Source organism: Staurois parvus, unplaced genomic scaffold, assembly GCF_062004578.1.
Source record: "Staurois parvus isolate SC_StPar_1 unplaced genomic scaffold, SC_StPar_1.0 ptg000136l, whole genome shotgun sequence".
NCBI classification, from domain to species: Eukaryota; Metazoa; Chordata; class Amphibia; order Anura; family Ranidae; genus Staurois; species Staurois parvus.
Window position 1 is genome coordinate 5,503,187 of NW_028317932.1, and position 21,421 is coordinate 5,524,607.

The 21,421-nt window shown below is 41.3% G+C and overlaps 1 protein-coding gene across 1 annotated transcript in view; it reads left to right on the forward strand.

Annotated features, from left to right (window-relative positions):
• Positions 1 to 21,421, forward strand: part of LOC149465923 (mitogen-activated protein kinase kinase kinase 3-like) — a 223,622-nt gene that overhangs the window by 72,906 nt on the left and 129,295 nt on the right. The window contains exon 2 of the mRNA XM_089673146.1: positions 15,662 to 15,725. Coding sequence (XP_089529272.1) covers positions 15,662 to 15,725 — 64 coding nt within the window. The remainder of the gene's footprint in view (positions 1 to 15,661; positions 15,726 to 21,421) is intronic.

Sequence of the window (21,421 nt, forward strand, 5' to 3'; positions counted from 1 at the left end):
AAATAACTCAACACACAGCCATTAATGTCTAAACTGCTGGCAACAAAAGTGAGTACATCTCTAAGGGAAAATGTCCAAATTGGGCCCAAAGTGTCAATATTTTGTGTAGCCACCATTATTTTCCAGCACTGCCTTAACCCTCTTGAGCGTGGAGTTCACCAGAGCTTCACAGGTTGCCACTGGAGTCCTTTTCCACTTCTCCATGACGACATCATGAAGCTGGTGGATGTTGGAGACCTTGCACTCCTCCACCTTCCGTTTGAGGATGCCCCACAGATGCTCAATAGGGTTTAGGTCTGGAGACATGCTTGGCCAGTCCATCACCTTAACCCTTAGCTTCTTTAGCAAGGCATTGGTCGTCTTGGAGGTGTGTTTGGGGTTGTTATCATGTTGGAATACTGCCTGCGGCCCAGTCTCCGAAGGGAGGGGATCATGCTCTGCTTCAGTATCTCACAGTCCATGTTGGCATCCATGGTTTCCTCAATGAACTGTAGCTCCCCAGTGCCAGCAGCATTCATGCAACCCCAGACCATGACACTCCCACCACCATGCTTGTCTGTAGGCAAGACACACCTGTCTTTGTACTCCTCACCTGCTTGCTGCCACACACACTTGACACCATCTGAACCAAATAAGTTTATCTTGGCCTCATCAGACCACAGGACATGGTTCCAGTAATCCATGTCCTTCGTCTGCTTGTCTTCAGCAAACTGTTTGCGGGCTTTCTTGGTCATCATCTTTAGAAGAGGCTTCCTTCTGGGATGACAATTGCAGACCAATTTGATGGAGTGTGCAGTGTATGGTCTGAGCAGTGACAGGCTGACCCCCACCACTTCAACCTCTGCAGCAATGCTGGTAGCACTCATACGTCTATTTCCCAAAGACTACCTCTGGATATGATGCTGAGCATGTGCACTCAACTTCTTTGGTCGACCATGGCGAGGCCTGTTCTGAATGGAACCTGTCCTGTTAAACCGCTGTATGGTCTTGGCCATCATGCTGCAGGTCAGTTTCAGGGTCTTGGCAATCTTCTTATAGCCTAGGCCATCTTTATGTAGAGCAACAATTCTTTTTTTCAGATCCTCAGAGAGTTCTTTGCCATGAGGTGCCATGTTGAACTTCCAGTGACCAGTATGAGAGAGTGAGAGCGATAACACCAAATTTAACACACCTGCTCCCCATTCACACCGGAGACCTTTATAACACTGACGAGTTACATGACGCCAGGGAGGGAAAATGGCTAATTGGGCCCAAACTGGACTTTTTCACTTAGAGATGTACTCATCTTTGTTGTCAGCGGTTTAGACATTAATGGCTGTGTGTTGAGTTATTTAGAGGGGACAGCAAAGTTACACTGTTATACAAGCTGTACACTCACTACTTTACATTGTAGCAAAGTGTCCTTTCTTCAGTGTTGTCACATGAAAAGATATAATAAAATATTTACAAAAACGTGAGGGGTGTACTCACTTCTGTGAGATGCTGTATATACACAGATATCACATGGAGAACGGAAAAGACAGCAAGACTTTCACCGGTATGTACTAATGTGAATAAAGTTCAGTTCGCTTAATCCATGTAATATTCTTTTTAAACAGTCCAATACATCATCATTGTGATCCTGTAGTGACTAAAACCCCATCAAAATGTTCACTCACTAGATGCTGGTGAGTAACCAGCAGTGGAAAATTATCCTCCTTAGCACTGAATAATTAGTGAAGGACCGGCAGTAGAATATTCATCCTCAATATCAGAAACCAAGATCACCATCCACCAGATAAAGCTACTGATCACTCTCCTTCTGAACTCCTCACCATCAATACTCAGCCATAGTAATCCAATTCCATGTATATGTAAAGCACAAAACAGCCACATAGCGTGACTTCGTTTAACACATTTATTGTGAACCCCCCCTTAAAATAGCACTCACATTAGATCAGTGTAAAAAGCACAGTGTATAAATATATAAACTTCAGACGTCATATCAACCTCTTCAGCTGTGATAGACAGTCTCATCACACACTTCCTTGTATGGGGTTCTCAATAAATGTGTTAAACGTGCTGTTTACTGGTAACAAAGCAGTGAGCAGGAGCTGACAGGAGAGAACTGTTTTGTTTACAAACAGTTCTCCCCCCCCCGTCAGAGATACTCGACAATAACCGGGCGCCAGCGAGTAATCACCGGCTGGGACCCGGTCATTGACAGCCGCGGCAGCGAACGGCAGCGCTGGTAGGGCGCGCGTACGCACCCCCTACCCAGAAATGCAAAATCATGTATATATACGTATTTTGCGTATCTGTGTCGCCCTGTAGCAGTGCTTCTGCTATAGGGCGGAAACGGTTAAATAAACTTTTTCTGTTTACATACCTTGCTTTAGACCCAGGGATGTCATCACTAGGTCTCTGTGTTTCTCTATGCAAGCAGATCACGACTGGTGGGAGGGTTGGCAGGGTGCTGTTTATAGGTTGCTGAAAACATCACAGTACCCTGCCTTAGTGGGCTGCCACTTGGGAAAAGTTATGCAAATATCAAAATATATAATGAATATTGTAACATGATCACATGATTATTATTGGTATGATTTGAACCTTAGTCACTATTTGTTAGTGTTGAGGAGCACTTTACTATTACTCATATATATTATTTTGGACTATTGAAACCTCGCTGCAAATGTTCCCATATCTCAGGACTCACAATTTGGAGAGAGGGCCTCAGTAGGAGCTTTCACATTCAATCTAGATTTCCAGCACAGGTTCTTGAACCTTCTATCCAGATCAGGACTGTAATTTGCAGTGTATTTGGGGTCCGAACAATATTCAAGACCCTACAGTTGTGATGCATGGTGGTCATAGAGAAATCATAATGGCCAGTGGCTGGAGTGACATCTGGCCCTACCTAAATTGTTTTATTTCTTGAGTTATATTTAGCTAAATAGTTAAATTTGTCACAGACTAAATTAATCCATATAAACAAATTTGTTCTTATTTTTTTATTGCCATCTTATTGGCTCCAAGAGGTTTGGAAAGAAGAGTATATTGTCACGGTGAAGCGCACTCACGAGAGGGATTTTAGTGTTCCTGGCAGAACAGTGCTCTGTACTGTATTTTGGGCTTGGATTAGACTGGGGAAACTTCTGCATCCAGTTGGCTGTTGTGGAAGAAAACAGACCGTACATGTTGGTCTTAGGCACTTTTCCATCAACTTTGTACATTCTGCACTTTCAAACTGTGCCCATAAAAAGGACCATTATATCTTTTTTTATTATTTTTCAGCGGTCTTTTGGCAAACACAGAGAACACATGGGTTATACATACATCACATGCTTAATTGTACTCCTAGGTATTTATTATAATTTCCTGATGTGATTAAGAACAATATACAAAGCAGTACGCAGCAAATATTTTTATTTATTTATACAATATGTTGGCTTAGTATAGGAAATATGTTTTTTAAGGAACTTGTAGTGATTTTTCACGCATTTCTTTCTTTATTATGGTCAGGACAAAAACAGTGCTTAAATATTTAATTTTTTTGCATTCCCCTTCTGAGCCAGTAGGTGGTGCTCAACGCTCCTTTTCATGTTTTCCAGGGACTTTGCTCCTATGTTGTAAAAAGCCTATCTATCTATCTATCTATCTATCTATCTATCTATCTATCCTGTATATACACCTTTTATAAGTACCTGTAGAGCACAGTGAAGAAGTCTATCTCTATTTCTTGTGTTGCGGCTCTGTGTCATGTGGAAACAGAAGGTGGGGATTGAATATCCTGCTTACCTTTGTGAGCGCTACACTGGTCATAGGTCTGTAACCAGCACATAAAGGCTGTAAAAGCAATCATTTCTCCTTCACTCTGGCTGCATTCTTACAGCCATTAAGAAATACTGCGTGAGCTGTGATTGGCAGGGAAGCGGGGAGGACGTTTATAAACAGCCACCTGCCCCTGCACTGCCACCATCCGGCCGTTTATATACAGCGGCCGGACGGGAGGTGGTTAAATTTGACAATACATGAGTAATATTGCTTCACATATGCAAAGTGAATAATTGTAACATTCAGTCCCAATTTGGAAAAATAAAGTGCCCGGGTGTTGAATACTAATTGGTGAACTTCGTACAAAACATGACAGGTGCTCCTCCTCAATCAGTGCCCCACATGGATGTGCACTCACCATTGCCGTGGACCACCTATCTCTAGGTTGGACTTAAGCGCCTAGTTAGGGACTAGTCCAATGTGTAATGGCAAGAATGGCACCAATATTCATTCCTGGGAATCATGTGATCTGGCTGATACTGTAGTAACCAATAGGATGCTGACCAGCATGGATATAAATGGCAGTGTAGTTTCAAAAGAGCCTTTTTAAACTTTCTCCTCTCCTCCCAGGCAGTAAACCAAGTTTCAGCATGTGAACAGAAACAAAAGCAAACATCCCATAGTGTAAAACCATAAAAACTTTAATGATAGAGAGAAATTATAAGAATAAAACTCACAAAGTGTCCATAACCTGGCACTCAGTGTATTCAATCTTGCTACCTGTGAATAGGAACCAAGTTGGTTGCCGCATCCCAGCATGCGTTCCAAAAGGCGGAAATGACGCCAGCAGTTGTGTCATCAAACGTCAACCGGTTTCGATCACTTCCTAATGATGATCTATTGATCGAAACCGGTCGAGGTTTGATGACGCAACTTTCGCTGACGTCATTTCCGCCCTTTGGAATGCACGCTGGGTTAAATTGCCTCCTCGCCACCTTTTGCAATGCCTCTGAAAAGCGATTTACTGCAGATTGCTTTTTAAAAGAGCGGCATAGGCTGCAACACATCTGAATGAGTCTTTAGAGGTATGCTTAGTGTTTTTAAGCATTTAGCTACTTGGCGTAGTACACTTTCCATACCTAGACACATGCGTTATGGAGCCCAAGTGAACAGAAAGGACCCTGTAGTTGCATATTTTATGCATTTTCCTGTGGTTCCTTACATTGGTTGACTTTTGACCTGTTTCTAGGGGTTGTGGAGATCAACGGCTCATGTGCACTGCAGCTGCTAAACTGACATTTAGGAGCAGTTGAGCATTTCTTTCAGCAGCCCCTGAACTCACCCTAATGTATTCCTATGTGTCCATGTACACATAGTCGTTTACAGTCGTTTACAGGCAGTTGAGGTTGCATTTTCTTGAAAGCACAAAAATCACGTTAAAATCAAATAAAAATGCAACGCAGCAATATAAATTCAAATGGTGCTTATAATACAAATATGCATAAATGTTTTGTACCACTAGCCCCTCCCTCCTAGATTGTAAGCTCCAAGGAGCAGGGCTCTCCTATCCCTTTTGTATTGAACTGTATTGTTGCTATATTGTCTCCCGTTATATTGTAAAGCGCTGAGCAAACTGTTGGTGCTATATAAATCCTGAATAATAATAAAAAATGAATAGTGAAACAAAATAGTGTATGTGACAATAAATATGTGCTACTTCCAATGTATTCTTAACACATACACATAAATCACCGACTTACACATATGAATGCTGAAATAAATGTAGATATAAAACCAAATAAATTATATTTGATAGTGAACTGTCCCTTTTAAGTCTCTCAAATCTTCACATGTTTTTCTGTGGTATGTCTTCTAAATCTCGTGCTCCAAATAAACCAACAATATAAATCTCCAGACAATGGTGCACTGTCCCTTTAAATCTGAAGTACTCCAAGTGAATCCATGTAATCACACTACTGCATACACGTGTACGGTGCTCCTGTGACACCCCTTAGTGTACATCTACCTCCAACACACTATTGTGCTCACCTCCAGGTTTGACCCGTAATGCCGGGTCAAACTACGCTTTTCCCTTTAACCCAGGAGGGTATACTGGTACAAAGATCCTCACCACCGTCAGCTCTTTAAACTCTCCAAAACGCTCCACAACCATAGCAAAAAATACTCCATATAGTGTAATATTGCCAGGTAAGAATAAGCTTTATTAAAATGCTCAAAATAAACTCACATTTAAAAGTGTCTACCTGGGATACTACTCACTATACAATATGTATATTGTAAAATGGCAGCATGTGCACTTGTGGTTTGAGGCTTGACGTCATCGACGTACCCTACGTGTTACGTCACGTGACTTCATCAGTATAGCAAGGTTATTGTGCTGAGGGTTTTTTATACTCACAGAAATCACGTTAAGGAGTAGAGTTTACCATCGTGTCAAACAGCAAACGTGCTTAAATACGTTTATGCCCATTTGTGTTTAGAAGCGTTTTTTGGCTGGTCCATATCCAGATGCTGTCCAGAGCCTTTTTTCTTCATCAAAAATGTATGCAAAGCGTTTTCCATGTATTCAAATAGACCTAGTACACCAGTGCAGTCAGTTCGAGGTTTCACATGAAGGAAAAAATGGTAGAACATGCTGCATTATGGTCATGATGGGATCCATAGTGAATACAACCAGAAACGTCAGGTAATCTCAAAATCTCTCTCAAAATGTCTGAAATGGTTAATTATTTACTATTTTTCAGTGCATTCTGGGCATTTGGGAGATTCTCTTGAGGTTGTCTTTTAAAAATGCTTCTAAACACAAATGCGCATAAACGCGGCTAAACTGACGTTTTGACTAGCAGTCAGTTTCCAGCAGTCAGAAGAGTTTTCCAAACACCCCGTGTACATGAGCCATAAAAGGAAACGTGAATTGAAATAATATGGAGGCTTTCATTGCTAACCATTTTTTGAAATGCTAGTTGCCTGGCTGTCATGCGACACACTGGTGGTAGTACTGTTCTCTGAGCTACAAGAAGTCTGAAGATCAGAAGTTTTGACTTCTCTGTTACTTTGCAATCAGATTATCTACTTGCTTGTTCCAGGTCAGTGACTCAGAAAGTAGTCAAGGCAGAGACAGCCAGACAAGCGGCATTCTTAGAAGGTGCTCAACAATGACAGTCTACCTAATGCAGGCCATAGACGGGGAGAAAACTGGAGAATTTTTGACCGAAAAAAAAATCGGCCGATTTTCGGATCGTTAGTGAGGTAATCAGTCGGACGTTTTTCGGGATTTTGACACTTTTTTTTATCGGTCACGTTGAGAAAAAAATCCGCCAGTTCTGTCCTTCAGCTGATTTTCGCGGCAATGATGGACAAATCGGCCGATCTTTTTACCGATTTTAAAAAATGCGCATGAGCAGTGACCGGCAAGAAGAAGGAAAAGAAGAAATAGAATATGAAGAAGAAAAAGAAGAAATAGAATATGAATAAGAAGTAGAAAAAGAAGAAATAGAATATGAATAGGAAGAGGAAAAAGAATATAAATAATAAGAAGAAAAAGAATATGAAGAAAAAGAAGAAATAGAATATGAATAAGAAGCAGAAAAAGAATATGAATAAGAAGAAGAAAAGAAGAAATAGAATATGAATAATAATAAGAAAAAAAAAAGAATTTCAGTCCGATATTATATTTGACATTTAAAAGTATAGCAACATTGTATCTATTTGTATCTGAATAGAAACAGCTGTATCCGAAATGGATACAAATAGATACAATGTTGCAACTTTTTCTTCTTCATATTCTATATCTTCTTTTACTTCTTCTTATTCATATTCTATTTCTTCTTTTTCTTATTCATATACTATTTCTTCTGTCAAATATAATAGGGGAGCTCTCTGCAGGGACACCGCTATTATATTTGCCGGCCGTAGACGGGACGAAAATCAGCCGACTTTTTTTTACCAATAGTGGTAACGTTGGCCGACTGAACGACCGATTTTTTCATTTTTCTAAAAAAAAGCCGGCCGGTTTTCTCCCCGTCTATGGCCTGCATTATTCTCATTCCATTAACAGCAGATATTGTCCTAAAAAAACTGAAGAAATGTGGCACATACAGTATGAAGCCTTTACCAGAGGAGAGAGTGTCAATATTTGCTGTTCTACGACCAATAATGCTAGAAAGTATTCTGTGCAAAGTGGGCGTGCCTAGCGTGCAGCGGCCAGGGATCATGTGCGTACAAAGCCCCGTGATGTAAACGAGGCCCTGGTGACAGGCACAACACACAACCATGGAATAAATACATGGACCCAAAAGCTCATTATCTGTGCTTGGAATGAAAATAGAATGCTGCAAAAAGTATTAGGCCTGTGACAGTAACTGAAACCTGTCTCAATGTCCTGCTTTTCTGCAGCCTGGAAAACATACTAGCCATGGCACACAATGTAGTTTCAGCTGACTTTGAATCTTCTTCATTACATACAGTATTTAATCTTAGTTACTGTTGTGAAGACCTATGTAACATTAGTTACCAGTATTGCTGTAGCTCGCAATTTTAAAACGAAATCTCAATAAAGCAAGTGCCCAGCCAAAAATAAAAAAATTGCCCATTAGAAGATAAAATAAAAATCAGCTTTTGTTGCAGAACTTCCCATAAGGCCTGGTTCACACCTATATGTTGTTTGGTGCTTTTTGCAGATATGCACTACAGTCCATTTAACATGGTTTCATGTTCACATCTATTTTTTTGGAAAGGGTCAGGGACTTTTTTAAAAGCAAAACCAGGCCTTTTTGGTTTAATAGACTTCAGTGGAGATGCTGCCGAAATGCATGCAGTGCATCTTTGACACGTGTATAACGCGTTCCACTATTTTTAATCTGCCCAACATTAAATTGTTGAAAACCGCATATGCAAAAACGCATAAAAGACGCAGTGCAGAAACGGCTAAAAAACAAACTGCATGTTGGGAACCAGGCTTTAATCTGCAATTGTCCTTGCTATTCTTTTTTCCACCAAAAGATGTCCTCAGTCTTTTGGGTTGAATGACCACCAGCATCATTTAACCCACTCCCATTGAGGACAGGTTGTCATGGGCCCAACCTATTCTGTGATTGGACAATAGAATAGTGATGAGCTCCTCAATTTGCTGCTCTGCTCTTTCTTCCAGCGGGGCTGCTGAACTTTTCCTGCCTCCCTGTTATGTCCTCTGTGAGCTTCTGAACCTCTCAGTTTCCTCCTCACTTTCATTTGTTTGGAACAAGCAGTGCATGTTAGTGGCGGCCATGTGCACTGCTCAATGCACATTACAAATCCCACAGTCCATCTCAGGAGCGAGCAGGTAAAGGTGGCTGTGTTCCCACATACAGGACCATGGAGAACGAATATAGCCACCCTCTAAAGTGAAATCGGATCACAGCAGCAAAAGAAAGGAATTCCGTGATTTGGAGGAGGCGGAGAAGGGACCTTTTAAATTCAGGAATACATACTTGAGTAGAATTTTATTTTTTTAAAGCAGAGTTTTATCGTCACTTTGAGTGCGCCCACTCTGATATTATTGTTACCTGGGGGGTCTATGCAGGTGATGACACTGACTTTCTTGCTGTAGTCAGCAGCTTTTATATTCCGGATAGCCTGCTCTCAATAAAATTAAAGTATAAGACAACATTTTCTTTTTTTTGGAGAGATTTCAGAGGGATTAGAATGCCTGTCAGCTTCTATTGCTGTCTGTGCCCCCGTTAAGGAGATTCACCCTATTTGTCCTGTTTACCATTATTATTGAAAGTGAAGGTAAAATAAAATCCCAAATTTTAGGTTGTCCCCAGAAACTTAATAGAGGAGAAATCTTCTAATGGTGACACTAGATCTGGTGACCTGGGGGTCCCCAAGGAATTCCCTTAATTTGGAGGAATTACCTCTTGCTTCTTGTTTGGCTATGGGACAGGATGTGAAGGGAAATCTCCCAATGGGGTACAAATAGTGAAAAAAAAAATCTGACGGGTTATAACGCTTTCTTGCTCTATCCAAAATGAATAAATCAGTTTTGCCTATAGTTCTACTTTAACAAACACTTGGCGCTCCATAATTCCTTGAGGTGTAGGTGTTGATCATTGCAAGATTTTGAAGCCCAACTTCAGGAATTAAAAAAAAAAATACTCTTGCAGTGGGACCCCTGCACTGCAAGGGTTAAATGCTCATGAGCCCTAGAAGGTGAGAAATAAGATGTAATACCCTACTCCTTGCTCCAGCACGCTCTGTTGCTTTTCTCCTCTCCAATTTGCAAGCCCCCCCTCTTCATCCTCAATATTTTCTAGAAGAGGCACAGATAAAGGGAACCTGTCAGAACAAGGAGTAAGGTAGTACCCCTTATTCCTCATCCCTTAGAATGAATGAACAGCTTGTAATTCATGGAGTCTGCAGCTGCTGAGTGGCAACATTTTTCCAACATGTCCCTTCAACAGAATGTGATCAAACGATCGACTTTTGTAGAGCAGGGATGGCCACACACCGATTAAAATTCAGCTGGTCCCTGCTAAAACAGGCAAATTTCAATCAATGTATGGCGAGTTTTATGATACCCTCTGCCCAGACTGAGAGTGGAGACACCCTAAGACAGGAAGTGTGTGACTGGCAAGATCACCAGGTGAAAATAAAGGAAAAAAGGCCTGAAAAAGAAAACTAAGGCAGCCACCATATTTAACCTCCTTGGTGGTATTCCCGAGTGTAGCTCGGGGTAAAGTTTCAGTACTAAAAGTGGTAACCCCGAGCTACACTCGGGCTTACCATGCGGCGTTGCTCAGGGATTCCCTGCAGTGCTTACCTTGTCCTTCGTTCCTGCGATGTCCCTTCTGCAGCGTCCCCGGCCATCTCCACCGGCCGATGCCGGCATCCGGCTGCCGTGTTCCGGTCCCTGTGACGTCGGGACGTACGGGGGCCGGAACCAGCGGGAAATGTAAAAATTTTAAAAACTGTCATTTTTTTGTAAACAAGTATTACATAGCAAAACATTGCTGTTTCAAAGCATTTCACATACATTTTGTCCCTAGTGCTTTGTCCTGTGCCCTCCCTGCCTTTTGACTGTTCTTTCTGCCTGGAAACTTAGAAAAGTTCATGGCATCCAAAAAGCGTCCTTTTAGGTCAACAGCGGTTTTAGACCAGCTAGAAAACAGCGATAGTAATTCAGAATCACTTGCAGAATTGAGTGATAATGATTTGTGGGGAAATTCGTCATCAGACACTGAAAACGATTTTGCGACTTTGCTCAGCGATGTGCGAACTTGGCGCTATATTTCAAATTTCAGTGTTTTTGGTTTGATTATATTATTGAATTAAATGTATTATTATATTATTTTTTATGATTATTTATTAAATTATAATTTATGATTTCGTGTTTCAAGTTTTATCATATCCGGAATGTTTACTAGACTCTTGTTCGGACAGATTTCAGTGAGTTATTCCTACAAATTACAGGCCTACAATAAAAAAAACTACATATTTCCATGCAAAATAATGGTACCGCTTTCAGCACCAAAAATCTGAAATAATCAGACCGCTAGGGAGGTTAAAGCAGGTTTTAAATCCAAAAGCAAACATTTTAATATATTGCAGTATACTCATTCTTAGATGTGATGGCTGCTGGCGTTTTCCTTTTTAGGCATTCTTTCCTTTTATTTTCATCTGGTGATCTAGCCAGGAAGTCTGTTTTTCAAAAGAACAAGCTGCCCTGCAGATGTATAAGTAAGAGTGTTGAGACAAACCATTTACGTCTGACAGAGGTGCTTACAATGATCAGCTTTTATTTATTCATGTAAAACATTTGCCCTCCCCCCAAAAAAACAAAAAAAAAACAGTTGCTGTAACTGCTTGCATACCTGCAGTGTGAGCTGGAGTTTGGCTTGAATTTGTTAGTTTATCTAAATCTGCTAGTACATCTAACACTCCCCTCCCCCCAAAGGTGCCAGCAATCCACCTTCATCCAAAAAATGAAAAGGCTGTTCCATTCACACAATACAGTTTTTTCCAGATTGTCACAGCCAGCGGGGGAAGAAGATCCACTGATATCTGTCAAAATGAGGGATCAGAGAGGCCTGTGCATCTGTAACATATTACATGTTACACCCTAAATATGAGTGTAACATGTAGCTGGAGTTTGGCTTGAATGTGTTAGTTTATCTAAATCTGCTAGTACATCTAACACTCCCCTCCCCCCAGTCTGACAATGCTGCTGTCCAAAGGTGTCAGCAATGCTCCTTCATCTAGAATGGGGGCTAGGTTTTTCAGTTTGTTAGTGTATCTAAATCTGCTAGTACATCTAACACCCCCCTCCCTTTGCTCCTTCAGTGAGAGTTTAGGAACTCTACAGTAGCTGTGTTACTGGCCAAATCACCAGGTGAACATAGCGGGGAAAAAGCTGAAAAAAAGAAAACCTATACAGCCACCTTTCTAAGGATTTGTTAGAAGTTTCTGCTACAAATACATTCTTCAGGGTTCAGGCTGTCATTATTACATTTATTACAATTCTACCATCCAGGTGCGAGCATTTCTTTACTTTGCAGCCGTTTTGCATTAAATATATTAAATGTTTGCTTTTTGGTTTCATACCTCTTTAGTGTAACAACAAATATTAGAAATTTTGTCCAATTTGACAAACCCCAGTCTAAAGTATACAAGTCATTATTGAAATCCAGATTAATCTGACAAGTACTGTGAACAGTTACCAAAAGTACACAACACTATTTTTTATTGTTAGAAGACGCATGCTAGGTAATGTGTAAGTATAACAATAGCAGGTATTCTTTACCTCTTACAGAAAACACATTCATCCGTCAATGTCTTCATATGATTTTCTGTCCAAAAGGACAGTGCCGTCTTTGTTCAAGCATCATCCAGGGTCACCATCTACTTTCTAGATTGAGATGTCATGTTAGAGATGACACAGTCATGTAAAACCTGCTGCCTGTGCAGTTTTTGGCTGTCTTTACAAATGCCTGACACATAACAGCCCCTGCTACAGTCTCTCACCTTGCATTGCAAGGGTTAGCCGCGTTGTTATCTAGTTGTCTCTCTAGAACACCTGCTAAGTGAACAAGGTAAAATTAGCAAGGAAACTAACTTTGCACCAAGGATCCTACCACTCTAAGGCCTAGACCAGGGCTCTCCAAATTTTCTAAACAAGGGGCCAGATTACTGTCCTTCAGACTTTAGGAGGGCTGGACTGTGGTCAACAGGAGTAGAAAATGTCCTGGCATCAGTGCGATTAAATAGTGTACCAGGCTTGGTTTCAGTGGTAGCAATAAAATGAATAGCACCTTTGGTTAAGTAGGTGGACAAATAGTGACCCATCATTGATATTGATGGGAAGAACAGTGCCCCATACCTGGTGTCAGTGGAAGGAATTATTGTCCATTGTTGGTGTCATTGAGAATAATGCCTCATTGTTTGTGTCAATGGTAGGTACAGTGCTCTATTGTTGGTGTCTAGTCATGTGCGGTTCGTTTAGTTCCAAATCAAAATTCAGACTAATTGTTTGTTATTTGGAAATTGGGATGTATGAGAGTTTTTTAATTAAAATAGTAACGAATTGTAAAAAATCTGAAATAATGAAACATACTTTTGGCCAAAATTTGAATCAAATTAGAATCGAATTCAAAAACAAACTCAAAATATAAACATATTGATGAATGTTGCTGATTTCATTGAAACACTGCGTGTATTAATGTTAGAATATAGCTGTCTTCCAAAATCCGAAATTTGAAAAGAATAGAATAGAATAAAAGAGAATAGAATATAAAAAAAATAGGATAGAGATTAAAAAAATAGAATAGAAAATAAAGGAAAGCAATAGATCTGAATAGAATAGAATATAAAAATAGAATAGATTTGAATAGAATAGAATAAAATAGAATATAGCTGTTTTCCGAAATTAGAATTTTGAAAAAAAAAGAATAGAAGGGAATAGAATAGGATAGAAAAGAATGGAATAGAATAGATTAGAATAAGATATAGCTGCTTCCTGAAATTCGAATTTCAAAAAGAACTGAATAGAATAAAACAATAGAATAGAAAGGAATAGAGTAAAACAGACTAGAATAGAAAATAAAAGAATAGAATAAAATAGAATAGAACATAAAGGTATAGAATAGAAACTAAAAGAATAAGGGAGAAAAAAAAAGAATAGATAATAATAGAATAGAAAAGACAATAGAATAGAAGGAATATAACATCTTCCAAAATTAGAATTTCAAATAGAATAAATTTGAATTTGAATGCCAATTCGATAATTTTTGATTCAGTTAACTTAGAAAACGAACAAATTAAACTAAACGAATTTTGAAAACAAATTAAACAAATGTAACTAGACAAAACTATTTATATAACAAATCGAAACAAAACAATTTTGTATTTTCTTGTTGATGTCAGTGTGAAGAATTATGCTCCATTGCTGGTGTCAGTGGAAAGAATAGTGCTCCATCGCTGGTGTCAGTAAAACGAGCAGTGCCCCATCTTTGGTGTCAGTGATAAGAATTGTGCCTTGTATTAGTAGGAAGAATGGTATCCCAAGAACCAGATAAAGGCAAGCAAAGGGTCACTTCTGGCCCTTGGGCCATAGTTTGGAAGCCACTGGCCTTGATGCCGATCGTGTTTGTATAGCTGCATCTTTGGCTAAATTAGCTGAGGAAGGACAGCTATGACCCCAGAAGTGACATAATGCGCGGCATTTCCAGGGTCATTAGCCGCAGGAGGGATTGAGGATGTTCCCAATTCTCCTACTGGCCAAGCTATTTCTCGCAGTACATGGCTCCCTGGAGGAAGGGGAGAGCCCAGGAATCACAGTGGGTGTCACCAGTGGGGACGGGGGGGGGTGCAGTTTGTGTGTCCCATAAAAGGTCAGAAAGCTCTTCGCCAGCTCTTAACCCCTTGACGCTGACGTAACACAAATATGCGGCCTCACAGAAGTGGGATCGGGACCCGGGACTCCCGATTCCGGGTCACATGATCGCTGTGATAGCCTCTGATTGGCTATCACAGTGATCAGTCACTGTACAGCCCGGCCCCCTTGTTTTTTTTTTTTCTCTCTATGAATGGAGGCGAGAGATACATTGTATCTCTCTAACTCCTGGCATAGAGGGAAAAAAAATGTTTGGAAAAAAAGAAAAATAAATATTAAAAAATAAAGAAAAAATACCTAGATCAAGGTTTGATCTAGTTCAGTGCCAGGGTAAGTGTTTGGGTCAAGGTCAGGGGCAAAAGACAGGATTTAAAAAAAAATTGATGTCAGTGTGTTTTAGGTAAAAAAAAACAAAACAAAAACAAAATGCGCACTATTGTTTCTGGGCTGTACTACAGGTACAAACAACAAATAACATACACATATATGGTATCGCGAGCTGGAGAATTTATTTTTGGTTGTTCTTTGGTGGTAGGTTATGGTAGTAACAAGAAACACACAGCTAAATAAAAAAAAATATTTTTTTTTTTACTATTTTGGGCCAGTTTTCCTTTGATAATAAAAAAAATCAGAATATATCCATTACCATTTACCACCAAATGAAAGCCCAATTTGTCCTGAAAAAAACGCGGTATGATTCACCTGGATGTACAAAGTAGTTGTGATAGGTACGGTTTTACTAACACATGTCAACGTTGCAAAATTGTGCTTAGGCATTTAGATTTGTTTTACCCTTAGGCGTGAAGGGGTTAAAATCAGTACTAAGTTCACAGCTGCAGCAGCAACAGCCATGAGCTTGCTTTACCACTTGTCAGCCATGTCATTTATATATGTACCTTGGTAGACAAGTGGTTAGGTCTGTAAGTGGAAATAATAATAATGAATTGTAAGGAACCACACATTGGATTTTCATGGATTGAAATCAGAGGAGTCACTGGAGTGTTTTCCTTTATTTTGCAGATTGAAAGCGTGCTGCCGAACCGATACCCTCTGGAATGCGGACCTGATAGAATGTTAAACATGGGTGAGTTATTTTTCTTTTTGTTTTTCTGTCCTAATTGTTTTTGTTGTTTGTCTGTTTTCTATGAAGTCATATTCCTTATTTTGTTTTATCTGAGTGAGGATGATACTGACATAATCATTGATAACCAGATGCAATCATTTTGAGTCAATATTTATCCTATTAAACCACCGCGCACTGATGCTGTTAGGCAGGGCCGCTGATAAGGGGGTACCACCGGACCTCCTGTAGAGGGCCCAGGCCCTGTCACCTAGCAGGGGGGCACGGTCGGAAGCTTTAGACTTCATTTGGATGTCACTATGATGGGAAATAGTATATTATATACACTGATTGACTATACAGAGTCCCGGGCAATCATTCTGCCTGCTGGGCTGAGAGGGGCCACATCTGCTCACCTCTGGAGACTGGATATGGGAGTTCATAGATTGCGGCCGTCAGGGACTTTTGTTCCTTTTTCGGGTGGATTCGGGAAGAAAACAACAAAAAATTAAAAAAAACTTTACAGCTAAGAAGTGTCTTAAGGTGATTGTAAAGCTTTTTTTTTTTTTTAATTAAGCCTGGGTTCACACTGGGTGCAGCATATCACATGTGATTCACACAGGAATTGCACCGCATTGTTGTGCAAATCACATGCCAATTCTGCACAGTGCAATTTGAGCCATACATTTTGTATACCTCAGATCACACTGCATCCGCAGCACAATAGTGCAAGACCCTTTTTTTGTCTGTACCAGAATCGGATCACATGGGTATTTAAACCAATGCAATCCAATCCTGCACATCGCTCCGCATTTTGTGAATCGATTTCGGGGGGGGGGGGGGTTTAAATTAACATACACACCCGCAGCGGTTCACATCAATGCGGTGCGAACAGAAACCAATGCGAATTCTTCACTGTATCAGTGTGAACCCAGGCTAAAACAACAAACATATTGTACTTACCTGTTCTGTGTAATGGTTTTGCACAAAGCATCCCTGATGTGTGGGTGAGGGTCGGGGGCCCCATCAGGTAGGCTGTACAGGGCCCCATAATTTCTAACAGCAGCCCTGCTATTAGAACATAATACAGTCATTGGTGTTACATTGGTGAAGGCACAAGCAAATTGGTAACAAATTGTATCTTTAAGAAGCCCAGGATGATTCATTTTTTTTCTTCAATCAGAAGGTTGAAGGAAAAAATGTTTTGAGTCCCCCATCTCCACACTCGAGCACAGCTGACACAGGTGAGCTATTGTACACATCCACACGTTCAAGCACAGCTGAGCTATTGTAATCTAACAGTGGGGAGATCAGCATTTTTCTAGTGCACAAGTGTGAGTGACCCCTAAGTACATTTAAACATGCTTGGAGTAAACATAGGTCTATAGTAACTCAAAGGCCAAAGAATACATTTTCATCAGCACTTATACCATTGCAATGCCTATATTATATACCGTATTTTTCGCCATATAAGACGCTCCGGAATATAAGACGCACCCAATTTTAAAGAAGGAAAATCTAGAAAAAAAAGATTCTGAACCCAATACATATAGTAATTCATCCCCCATATAGTAATTCATCCCCCATATAGTAATTCATCCCCCATATAGTAATTCACCCCCCATAGTAATTCATCCCCCATATAGTAATTCATCCCCCATAGTAATTCATCCCCCATATAGTAATTCATCCCCCATATAGTAATTCATCCCCCATATAGTAATTCATCCCCCATAGTAATTCATCCCCCATATAGTAATTCATCCCCCATATAGTAATTAATCCCCCATATAGTAATTCATCCCCCATAGTAATTCATCCCCCATAGTAATTCATCCCCCCTATAGTAATTCATTCCCCATATTGTGTCAATTCACTTACCTTTGCTCCACGCAATCCTCTCGCCGTGTTCCCGCGCGGTTCCGGTCTTCAGGACGGACTGTGAGAGGAGAGGAGTTTGTCACGCTGCCCCGCCTACATCCTGTCCGCCCCGTAGTTTGCCCATTGCTGATCCAGGAGCAGAGGGGGTGATGACGTCAGCGCACACCGCCGGGTGTACCAAGATGGCCGACAGCTCCAGAGATAGGCCAAAGCCGCGGCCTTTCCTACGGCCGTGGCTGCGCCTCACGGATTCTCTCTCTTTTTGTCGTATAAGACGCACCAACTTTTCCCCCCCAGTTTTGGGGAAGAAAACGTGCGTCTTATACGGCGAAAAATACGGTATGAGCTGAGACCTTTTCAGATCCTAGTCCAAACCCACCAAAGCAAGCCCACCAGGAAGTTATCACTGTACTGAGCCAATCATCTGTGGCTAGTTCATTCCTCATCTCGCAGCTGCACATATACAATAGGCATGTATACACGTGGTTGCAAGGTAGGCAGTGCATCAGCCGCTTGGCCCAGTATTATTATTATACAGGATTTATTATTATTATTATTATACAGGATTTATATAGCGCCAACAGTTTGCGCAGCGCTTTACAATATAAGGGAGACAGTACAATTACAATACATTTTAGTACAGAAGGAATAGGAGGGCCCTGCTCATGGAGCTTGGAGCTTACAATCTAAAGGAAGGGGGAGGTGATACAAAAGGTGATAACTGCGGGGGACGATCTGGCGGAGGTGATTCAAGTACAGTTCTTAAGTGGAGGTGGGGTAGGCTTCCCTGAAGAAGTGAGTTTTCAAAGATTGCCTAGTATAGTGAAAGCTTCCAGGGGGCTCGCTCAGGTGGGTGTTCACTAGAATCTGAACATGCCTGAGCTCATCCCTACTGCCTACACAGACTTCATGGACCACATGGTCTTCTTCTGCTATCGCTCTTCTATGTTTCTAACAGGCTTGACTGACTTTTAGTGAAGCTGTCCTCCAACATTGGGTTCACAAATGTGCGGTGCGGGATGCAGTGAAATTTTAAGGCCTGTGCCTTGAGATTTTGTTTATGTGGTGCAGGTGCAATTCTGATGGGAATTGTTAAAGTGTATCAAACTGGAAATCCCACCCACACTGCACTGAAAATTGTACAGGACCCTTTGTAAAATTGCACTGCAGCTGGCCCACATGTACATTATATTGCCAAAAGTTTTGGGACACTCCTCCAAATCATTGGATTCAGGTGTTCCAATCACCATGGCCACAGGTGTATGAAATCAAGCACCTAGGCATGCAGACTGCTTCTTCAAACATTTGTGAAAGAATGGCTCACTCTTTTAGGAGCTCAGTGGATTCAAGCGTGGTGCTGCGAAAGGTTGCCACCTGTGCAATAAGTCCGTCCTTAAAATTTCCTTCCACTAAATATTCAACGGTCAATTCTTAGTGGTATTATAACAACGTGGAGCAACTGGGAACAACAGCAACTCAGCCATGAAGTGGTAGGCCACGTAAAATGACAGAGTGGGGTCAGCATGAAGCGCACAGTGTGTAGAAGTCGCCCACTGTCTTCGTAGTCAATAGGTAAAGCACACCGCCACTGGACTCTAGAGCAGTGGAGACGTGTTCTCTGGAGTGACCAGTCATGCTTCTCTGTCTGGCAATCCGATGGACATGTCTGGGTTTGGTGTTTTCCAGGAGAACAGTACTTGCCTGACTGCATTGTGCCAAGTGTAGAGTTTGGTGGAGGGGTGATTATGGTGTGGGGTGTTTTTTCAGGGGTTGGGCTTGGCCCCTTAGTTCCAGTGAAGGGAACTCTTAAGGCGTCAGCAAACCAAGACATTTTGGACAATTTCATGCTCCCAACTTTGTGGGAACAGTTTGGGGATGGCCCCTTCCTGTTCCAATATGACTGCGCACCAGTGCACAAAGCAAGGTCCATAAAGACATGGATGAACAGGTTTGAGGTGGAGGAACTTGACTGGCCTGCACAGAGTCTTGACCTCAACTCGATAGAACACCTTTGGGATGAATTAGAGCAGAGATTGCGAGCCAGGCCTTCTCGTCCGACGTCAGTGACTGACCTCACAAATGCACTTCTGGAAGAATGGTCAAACATTCCCATAGACACACTCCTAAACCTTGTGGACAGCCTTCCCAGAAGAGTTGAAGCTGTAATAGCTGCAAAGGGTGGGCCAACTCAATATTGAACCCTATGGACTAAGACTGGGATGCCATTAACATTCATGTGTGTGTAAAGGCAGGCGTGCCAATACTTTTGGCAATATAGTGTACAAGAATGGACTCGACAGAAAAGCATTTTAGTTCACATGTCATTCGAAAATGTGCAGTTCAAATTGCATCGGAATTCGCATATATGTGAGCTGAGGTGGAGTTATCATCCCAGCCCTGTGAGTGGCCACCTAACACAATACTTACCTTTAGCCCCACCCCCATATTATTCACCTATGGCAGATCCAGCCCTCGAGAGGAATTATTGGACTGCAATGCATAGTAGGAGCTGGACACAGCTGGGACTCTTTGCAAAGACTGTGCTGTGTCGGGCAGGTTTGCACAGCAGAGAACTCAATTGTGTGTCTGAAGTTAAGTATTTTGGTAGGTGGCTGGGGGTGGGGAGTTTTATGGTGTAATATCCAGCACCCTTGGAGAGTTCTCCTTTAATAACGAGTGTTTGAACCTTTGAAAATAAGTCTTGGTGCCGGAGTGCACTATATCTGTCCATCTCTTTGCTGCTGATGCGTATTTTTAGAAAATGGTTTACATTTTTATTTCCTCTCGTGCATCTTGTCTGTGTTATGTAAGGCTTGTTGTTTTGTTGGCACTGTAGCTGGAGGGTATATATAGCATGTACTCCAGCAAAAGAGCTAAATTCCTCTATGCTGCTGTGTTATCAGGGAAAACTTCCCTTCCAGCTGCTTTATTCTTCTCATATTAGGACCGATACCTAACCTGTATATTTATCCAAGCTGAACATGAAAAAGCAAAGATGACATATTCTGCAGAGTAAAGGATTTCATGCTATTTTTTTTTTTTTATCAACAAAAATGTATACGGCAAGGATATACAGTAAATCGCAATTTAGATTTAACTAACAAGCTAGCTAAAAAGAACAATCGACAGAAAATCTGGCAAAGTGTTTAAGCCGCAAGATAACCAGTTTCATTATACGATAGAAAGCTCAATTCTTATTCACATGGGAATCACAAATGCTGTGTTTAGATGTGTACATTGCATAGTTTTGTGTACATCTTAATGTAGCACTATAGGAATAATGGGGCCGTACACATAGCTGTGTCTACAAACAAAAATGTGTGCCATGTTTAGTGGCATAAAAGCGGTGTCCAGGGCCTTACATATCTGCAGATTTTACATGGGTATGAGAGCAAATGCATCCAACGGAGTATAAACGAATATAAATGTGTATAAGCATACACACGTAAAGTGATTCTGCTGTGTGCAGTGGTTTTGCACAGAGCAGCCTGGATCGTCATCTTCTCGGATCCCCCACCAGCGCTCCTGGCCCCTCCCGTCTGTCGGGTGTCCCAACATCAAGCAGCTTGCTATGGAGGCACACGCTGCTCCGTGTGTCCATTCACACTCGGAGCTGCGACTTGGCCTCACCCACTCTCTCTTCTCATTGGCTCACTGGCTGTGATTGACAGCAGTGGGAGCCAATGGCTCCCACTTCTGTCTCAGCCAATGATAAGGAGTCCCAGGCTAGCCAAGACTCCAGTGCACATCACTGTATCGAGAGGGAGCTTAGGTGAGTATTAGAGGGGCTGGGGGAATGCTGCACAGAAAAGGTTTTCTGCCTTCATGCAAAGAATGCA